Here is an 8,605-nt window from a genome sequence, read left to right as displayed (position 1 = left end):
AAGTTCCATTATCCTGATAGCTTCATCCAACGCCTCTAACACGGGGGTAACTGGTTGTCAATTTATATATCTATCTGCATCATTTGATCTGTCCTAGATTTCATGAACTCATCAGGTGCACAACAACAAAATTATAAGAAAATTATATGTTTACAACTCATATACACATGTAAAAATATTTTTAAAAAACCTTTGGGGTACGGCCTGTTATGGGAGATGCTTTGTGCACCGGATTACCCTTTTTATTTGGAATGACAAAAAAAAATTGTTGGTTTTAATGAAAACAGTATAGAGAGCCAAAAGATCATAATAAAAAGTGCTCTCACATGTTATAAAAGAATACAAAAACAATTAAGAAATGAAGAATTCGTCATCATAATAAGAGATAAAGCAAAGATTTCATCACCAAAGCCCATATCTGAAGAGGTTTTCTGATGGCATTTTGAAAGATGTACAAAAGTTCTTTTGAGAATATAAAGAATCTATAGCTAGGAGTCCAAACAATATATAATGAAATAAATATCTTCAAATATGGTAATGGGGAGAAGAAACGGTGGTGGACGAACTTGAAAGCTAATAGTCGGCTTTCAATTCTCCATTAGTATACAATAATTAATTATTAATATAGTAACTTAAGCACATTGAATTAATAAGACAGAACAAATATTTAATTTGCATAACAATTACAAATGAAAAACTACTATCGTTAACGATCATATCATCTGCTGAAGAAAATCAATTGGATACAACAATAAATAATTAATACACTATGAATTAATATGGCAGAATTTAATGAAACTCACTAAACAAGGTAGATTATTGTTAATTCTTTAATTAAAAATTAAGGGAAAAATATAACGAGGTTAAAATTTTTACATAAAAAATAAATAGAAGTAATGATAAAAAAAGTGTCACATCACGTTATTTATGTTTAACTATAGATTACATGATTACCATGTAATTGCAGACGTAACAAACACGTCAAATTGTCAAATTGTGCAAAATTCCCTGAATTCAATTCATGAGTGGCTTACCAAACATGAAAACCTAGATTCATTGGTGGACCCACACAGAAGTATATTTCCACTTTTGGCGCCTGATTTACTTTTTGTTTTTGGAAAGAAATATCCAACCTTGGGCTTGTAAAACTATAAAACGCCACTGCCACCCCATTTCTCTCTTCCTTCATCATCCTTATTGGCTATTGCCATTTTCAACTTTCCTCTCTACATTTTTCTGTCTGAAATTAAAATTCCTGTATTCAAGGATTTCTTCTTTTATCTCTCAAAAATCTCACACGTCACCGACTACTAACTGTCACAAATCTTGATTTTCCTCACCCTTTTTTTCATCTTTTTCCCCTCTTAAACCAAACATGCACTGCAAACATTCATCTCTTCCATTTCCATTGACAATTTCATCTATATCCACTAAGTCAAATCCTCAATTTCCTTCCAAAAAACCAATCTTTTTTACTTCTCTAAAAAATCCATCTACTTTCTTGACAATTTCATCAACACCCACCAAGCCAAATCCTCAAATTTATCATAAAAATCAAATCTTTTTCACTTCTACACAGTATTTCGCAAATGGGTGTTACTCTAATTCAACTTCAAGAGCTAAACAAACAAACTTTTCCTCAGTTTCTTGCTTAATCATGGAAGAACCACCATTGGATGAAAGGTTAAGTGTTGTTGACAAAGTTCAAAGTTTATCTTTGGAATTTAGGTCCTTATCAGAGCCAATTGATAGAGTTAAAAGATTATTACACTATGCAAGTATACTCCCCCCATTAAATGAGTCATCAAGGTTACAAAAAAACCAAGTTTTCGGGTGTACAACACAGGTTTGGTTAGAAGTTAGGATAGATAATAAGGGTTATATGAGGTTTAGAGTAGATAGTGATTCAGAAATTACAAAAGGGTTTTGTTCTTGCTTGATATGGGTACTTGATGGTGCAAAACCAGAAGAAATTCTAAGTGTTACAGCTGAGGATTTGGCAGACATGAATGTGGGGTTACCTAAAAAAGGACGTTCAAGAGTTAATATTTGGCATAATGTTTTGTTTAGTATGCAAAATAGGACTCAAGATTGTGTTCAGGAGAGGAATAGAGCTTTGTCTTTGGAAGATCTTCAAGAGTTAGTTATTAGGCCTCAAGGAAGTTACCTGGAATCTGAGGTTAGTGTTAAGTAACAACTTATTGTGTATTGGTAGCTTGTTATATTGGTTTGTTTATGTTTTTGGTTGGATGTAGTACACCATGATCATGGGAAGATCCAAAGGGATCTTTGAATTCTGCTATTAAAGAAATGAATTTGTACCTTTAATGATGGATGTCATGAGATCACTCTTTGTTTTTAGCCTTGTCTTTTTGTAGTTGGAATAGTAGTGCACTAAAGTTTATTTCTTATTCAGGATAATTTATGTGGTAAATTAGTATAGAATATAGTGTGGAAGTTCCACCAACCATCACTTTCCAGGAAAGATGAAAAATATAAAAAATAAATACAGAAAAGGAAAGCACCAGCTGTTTGTTCTTTAATCATTTATTCAAGCGAAAGTGAACATTTATGCTTAGAAGTCATTATTAGTTCCATGGTTTAGGTCTGAAAAGCTAACTAGAAGTAGACTGGAAGAATATCTACATATTTGTACAAGTCAAGGCAGGGTCACTTGGCACTTCTTATGTTGTTGAGAAATAGAACTATTTTGGATATGGCACATTCTATAAAGATAGGAAACAGCTTGTGAACTGCATAGGAGAAAGTTTTTAGGTCCAAATATCTAGTTTGTTGAGTTGCCTTGGGCAGTATTTATATAGGATATGTCACTTATTCTGGAAAAAGATACTTATTCTGGAATTCTGCTTAAGCTTTTAAGCAGGTTTTGTGGCTTTTGAAGTATTCAAGACTTGGTTAAATATTAATTTTGAACACTCCATTAATTTATAATTTGTTAAAAGGATAATATACTATTAATTTTAAGGAGGTCTATTACAAGAAATATTACTACAAATACATTTCATATTGACTACGAGAGTCCTGATCACACAGTTTTTTTTAACATGCCTATATCTGTTTGAAATTACGACAACAACTACGCCACAGTCCCAGACAAGTTGAGGTCGGTTAACCTATGTGTTTGGAACTGCTTCATCAAAAAGCACTCTGATGTATTGGTTTGGCCAAGATTTTGAACATTTTGATTCACATTCGTTCTGAAGTTTAAGAAATTTTAAGAAATGTTCTGTTAGGAGTTACTTCTAAAACACTGTGCAGGTGAGGTGATAAAGAATTAAGTAATATGTAAAGACGCTTGAATGAGAGTATCAATTTGAGTAGTGCAGTATTTTGCCACACCAGATAAGTTCTATGATGTGCTGACCTCACTGTTTATTAGGTAAGAGGGTCATATATGTAACATTCTCGGTTAGAAATCCTTTGGATTTATCCCATTCATGTAGAATGATTTTCAAATTGAGGTTCCGGGTTATTAAGATCTCTTCAAAGAAAAGGCGTTTCTGGTTATTTTTGGCGTAAAATAATTCAGGCTTTGCCTTTAAGTAATTATGTTGTGCTGCATATTTCCTTGTTGTTTAGTAGTTACAGTAAGATCAACAAGTGGGAAAAGAAATGTCTTTTTCTTGGATCTGTTTCAGCTTTCAAGTTAAGCATCATAATTTATCTTAAGCTGCGTCACTTATACAGGATTGTGCTTCACCTACTTTTCAGCATAGGACCTCTGACATTTGACCTTGTCACATAAGACATAAGTAAAAGATGAGTGAATTGAGTTAACCTTCATCCTTTATGAGAAGAACTTAAATAACTCTTATCCAATGAGTTAGAGCGAGATTTTTAACGAATTCAAGAAATTTGTGCTCTCAGTCCTTCAGACTATAGCCAACTATTAAAAATGAGTGAAGATGAATGAAAAAACTCTTGCTTTAGTTTTAAGAAACAAATTCAAGCAGAGTTTATATGCTACTGAAATTCATTCCCGTTTCCCAAATCAAGATCTTACTGAAGCTGTTGGGAAAGCTATCTCATTACCCCCATATAATGATATTTGTAAGCCTTGAATTGGTTGACAAATTAGACTAGGTGTCAAAGCATGTGTAACCTCTTAACAGAAGCCCTTGCTCATAAATGATTTTTTGTGCAATTTATGCCCGTCTCTGAAATGTTTTATCTTTAAATTCTAGCATTGTCTTGTTGCTTGCAGCCTAAGTGCAGTTTCGAAGTCAAATGATTCTCAGCCAAGCTTTGTCCTCTGGTTGGATGAATCTGCTAAAGTTGCAACATCTTCTTCTTTTGTTACTGATAAGGCTTTTGTTCTCCACTGTGCACCTGTGGTAACTTCCTTCTCATTCCTTTTCCGTGCTATTCGCGGGTAGAAATTCTTGTTTTTACATTTTTCCTTTGAGTATGTTGCAACTGATACTATATTGCAAACCTTACAAACTAACATGTTTACTTTTATTTTCAATATTGTAGATCTTATAACTAACATGTCATTCTAAATACAATTCTATGCACATGTTGCATAGAATTGAATTACTGAGGCAATAAAGCAGAAGATAGTAGATAGAATTTTTGTACTGAGTAAGCCTCTTTTAAGGCATCCAATTGAAGATGAGCTGGGAGCAATGAACTTCTCCTGGGGCATAAGTTATTGATGGTGCAATGATCATCTTTGTTGTATTTTTGTATTAGCAACCTACTAGAAGTTTTTTTCTTTTTTTATAGTTCTCAACTGCTGTTTGTATCTTCTGGAAGAGAAATTTCCAAGTGAATACTTCTCTGTATCTTCATGTTCATACATTGGAAAGATAACTGATTTCACCCTTACACAAGGGAAAATATAGATGTTTGGTTTGGAGAGAATATGAGAAAGCTGGGAGAAAATCATTTTCCAATACCAAAATAGAAGTGAAAATCTAGTTGAGCTCAAAGGAAAAGGCTTGCTATGAGAAGGAATATTTTCACATTTCGATTCTCTCCCAGAAAAGAGTGAACTTATGTGGAGCCAACTACTACCAAATCTCATTGAGGTTTTGTTGCTTTGATTGGTATCAAGTTAAAACCTAAGTTTTAAGTTGTATGTACTGACGTGTACAATATATTTTCATAATCATGTTATTACGAGAGAATTGCAAATAGCTCTATTAAGAACATTGGTTGGCAACCCAAGCAAATGAGTAACTTAGTATGATATATTAATCAAAGAGATAATGGTAAAAAAATACACTTGAAGTAGCATTATTTGCGAGTTTCCTTACCTGAACTATCAGGTGTTTGCGTTTCCTACCTGAACTATTTGCGTTTCCTACCTGAACTATCACCAATTATTTATCAAAACACTCCTCGATTAGTATCTGGTGTTGCGTGGTGTATATTTTATTTTTTTGTTTAAAAATGGTGCGAAATACCCACAAAGGTGGCTCAGTTGGTTGAGTATGAGACTTCTATAATGGAGATCTCAGGTTCAAAACCCCCTGCCACACGATAATAGGGGATTTGCCTTCTGGGTCGAGCTCGTCGCACGGGGCTTGCCTAGTGCGGATTATCTCTCCTGTGTGATTTGCGGACTATTGTACAGGAGCAGGGTTTACCCAGTGCGCACCCGAAGGGTAGCCACCTCGGGTTCCCTAGTCATAAATAAAAATGGTGCGAAATGGCACTCATAATGGGAAAATTATAAAACAAAAAAATTATAAGATAATGGTAAAAAACACATCTAGTTGCGGAAATGAGAATCTTTGAGATGGATGTGTGGGCACACCAGGCGAGATAGGATTAGGAATGAAGATAGCCGGGATAAGGTGGGAGTGGCATCAGTGGAGGATAAGATGCGGGAAGCGCGGCTGAGATGGTTTGGGCATGTGAAGAGGAGAGACACAGATGCCCCAGTGCGGAGGTGTGAGAGGTTGGCTATGGACGGTTTTAGAAGAGGTAGAGGTAGGCCGAAGAAGTATTGGGGAGAGGTGCTTAGACAGGACATGGTGCAGTTCTAGGTTACTGAGGACATGACCTTTGATAGGAAGCTATGGAGGACTCATATTAGGGTAGAAGGCTAGTAGGTTGTCCCGCGTATCCGTTCGTACTAGTAGTCGCAGTTTTGATCTACAGTTTATTGCCCTTTGATTCTTGCTACTATATGTTGTTTTTTGTACTTCGACTATCTTATTTATTTGTGGTAGCCACTGCTTCTTTTTTCTCAGACTACTTTATTAGGGCTTTTTCACTTTCGTTAGTTGCATTTTCATATTGTTTTGAGCTATTTGTGCTTATCTGACCTTTTCTCGTCATGTTTTCTCTTGAGCCAAGAGTCTTTCGGAAACAACCTTCCTATCTTCCGAGATACAGGTAAGGTCTGCATACACTTTACCCTCCCCAAACCCCGCATTGTGGGATTTCACTACGTATGTTGTTGTTATTGTTGGTGGTGGTGGTCAAAAACACATCTGAAGTATACTTTTAAACTAGCATGTGTTTGCGTTTCCTACCTGAACTATCACCAACTATTTATCAAAACACACCTCGAAATTAATGAATCAATTGCCATGTGGACGAAATTTTATGGGCAAATAAAGTTGTCACGCGCCTTTTGGCGATTGTATTCAAACACCTGATCTTGTCAACTTTGAGGTACGTTTTGATAAATAGTTGGTGATAGTTCAGGTAAAAAACGCAAACACCTCATAGTTTAGAAAACTCGCAAAAAAGGGATATTTATGTGTGTTTTTATCATTTTCTCCATATTAAATTATACTCATAATGTAAATACGTATTAAAAAGAAACTTGAAGTGCACTTCATACCATTTGATGGGAACCCCACACCAAATATGAAAATACTGCCTTGTTGGATTACCATGTACATAGCAAGATCCTTCCGATCATTAAGCAAAAGAGTTAATAGTGGTGGCACTGAAAAGGAAAGATTCAGTTGCTTTTCTTCCCACAAAATAAAGCTATGATTATCAGACGTCAAACTTTCTTTTGGTACCTGCCCTCCCCACTATATATTGGATTCCAAACATAGTAAAACGTTTATACTCGCATTTGATGTTTGCACCAAGGAAATAAAAACGATTTGTCTTATATATAAATTTAGTTATATTTTGAGTACCGTGGCTAAATTTGTTTAATTTGGTGTAAACACTTGAGGTTGGTAGATATTTTCCATTTTAAAACATGTGGGCTGATTAATTAGCTTAGGTTTGATGACTAGTGATATTCACTTGTTCGTAATATTTGCACTTAAACTATAAATTCACTCCTTTCCTCCATATTTCACTCGTTATGACAGAATTATTTACAAACAAAAAAACTAGATTTTACCTCAGACTTTCCTAGTCCCTAGATAACATTGACTCAAGTGTTCATGTTGAAGGGGCGAGCCATGCTTACAAATACAGAGTATATTGATTTCACCATGTCAGATCCGAAAGCATAGTCCGTCGGGTTAAGAAACTTCCTGCATCCGATATTTATATTGAATCAACAAATATATAATATTTCTCTTTTTACTCACTCATCTGTTGCTTAATCATGGTTAAGTGATATGAATTACCGTCTCAATTTTTAACTGTTAAAGTTAATTTACCAGCTTTGATGCAAACACCCCGTACAAGTAAGTATTTAGTGTCCACCTATACTATAGGCATATAGCAACAAGGGGTCGCTTGGTTGAAGGGATAAGATAATAATCCTGAGATAAATGTGAAATGGTTTTATCCTATGTTCGACAATTTTGTTGAAGTGTTTGATTTTGGTATAAATCATCCCCGATTATTTATATCACAATTGTAGTGTTATTTTTATATAACATTGAATATGGGATAACAATTCCGAGATTAGCTATCTTGGGACAAAAGAAGCAAATGGCAATAATGGTCTTGTCCAAAGCACTTTTCCCATGGTTCTCTAAGAAGGCCACGGTTAAAATTCGAAATAAAAAAATACTCAAGTTTATCTAATGTAAAGTCAAACCAATATCTTGTGTTATATCCCGCATATCTCAGTTTTAATTCAATGAACGAAATATAAACAAGAATTCACTACATAATCCAATTATTGTTTAATCTACATATTATAATTCTCAAATTATAGTGTCATTAGTATAATCTATTCGCAAATCAAATGACTAACTGGGGGGAATTGGGACCCTGCAAAGAAGAGGAGAGTCTCCTTTGTATATATGTCTTGAAGATGGATGTAGCAAATTCTTGATTTCAGTGTTGTAGATTCTAAACCATAGCCTCTTTGTAGTTTCTACTATAGGTATATATAGCGAATCCGCAACTTTTTGAACACAAAAAGTGTCAAAAGGCAACAAAATACCCCACTAAAAAAAAAAAAAAAAAAAGAACCAAACTGCCTTTTGCGCACTAAATTGGTGCGCAATAGAGCCAAAGTGTAATTTTACACTTTGGAAATTACACTTTGCCCTATTGCGCACCAATTTAGTGCGCAATAGGGGTTTACTAAAAATCCCAGCCCTTTATTCTTTTGAATAGTTTTGAAATTTATGTTTTTTTCGTACTTTGACCAAAGATTAGTCATGTTTAAAAACGCCGGAATATCAATATTATATATAGA

The 8,605-nt window shown here is 34.5% G+C and overlaps 1 protein-coding gene across 1 annotated transcript; it reads left to right on the top strand.

Annotated features, from left to right (window-relative positions):
• The first annotated feature begins 1,131 nt into the window (after window positions 1-1,131).
• Window positions 1,132-2,335, top strand: LOC132066604 (sufE-like protein 2, chloroplastic). Its single transcript, XM_059459885.1, has one exon. The coding sequence runs from the start codon at window positions 1,376-1,378 to the stop codon at window positions 2,192-2,194; it is 819 nt and encodes a 272-aa protein (XP_059315868.1). The 5' UTR covers window positions 1,132-1,375; the 3' UTR covers window positions 2,195-2,335.
• The last annotated feature ends 6,270 nt before the right edge of the window (window positions 2,336-8,605 follow it).

Source organism: Lycium ferocissimum, chromosome 8 (assembly GCF_029784015.1).
Source record: "Lycium ferocissimum isolate CSIRO_LF1 chromosome 8, AGI_CSIRO_Lferr_CH_V1, whole genome shotgun sequence".
Taxonomy (NCBI): domain Eukaryota; kingdom Viridiplantae; phylum Streptophyta; class Magnoliopsida; order Solanales; family Solanaceae; genus Lycium; species Lycium ferocissimum.
This window is presented reverse-complemented; position numbering and strand designations above follow the sequence as displayed.

Bases quoted from the DNA above. Each gene is read 5' to 3' on its own strand.
- LOC132066604 (XM_059459885.1), top strand. From the start codon at position 1,376: ATGCACTGCAAACATTCATCTCTTCCATTTCCATTGACAATTTCATCT.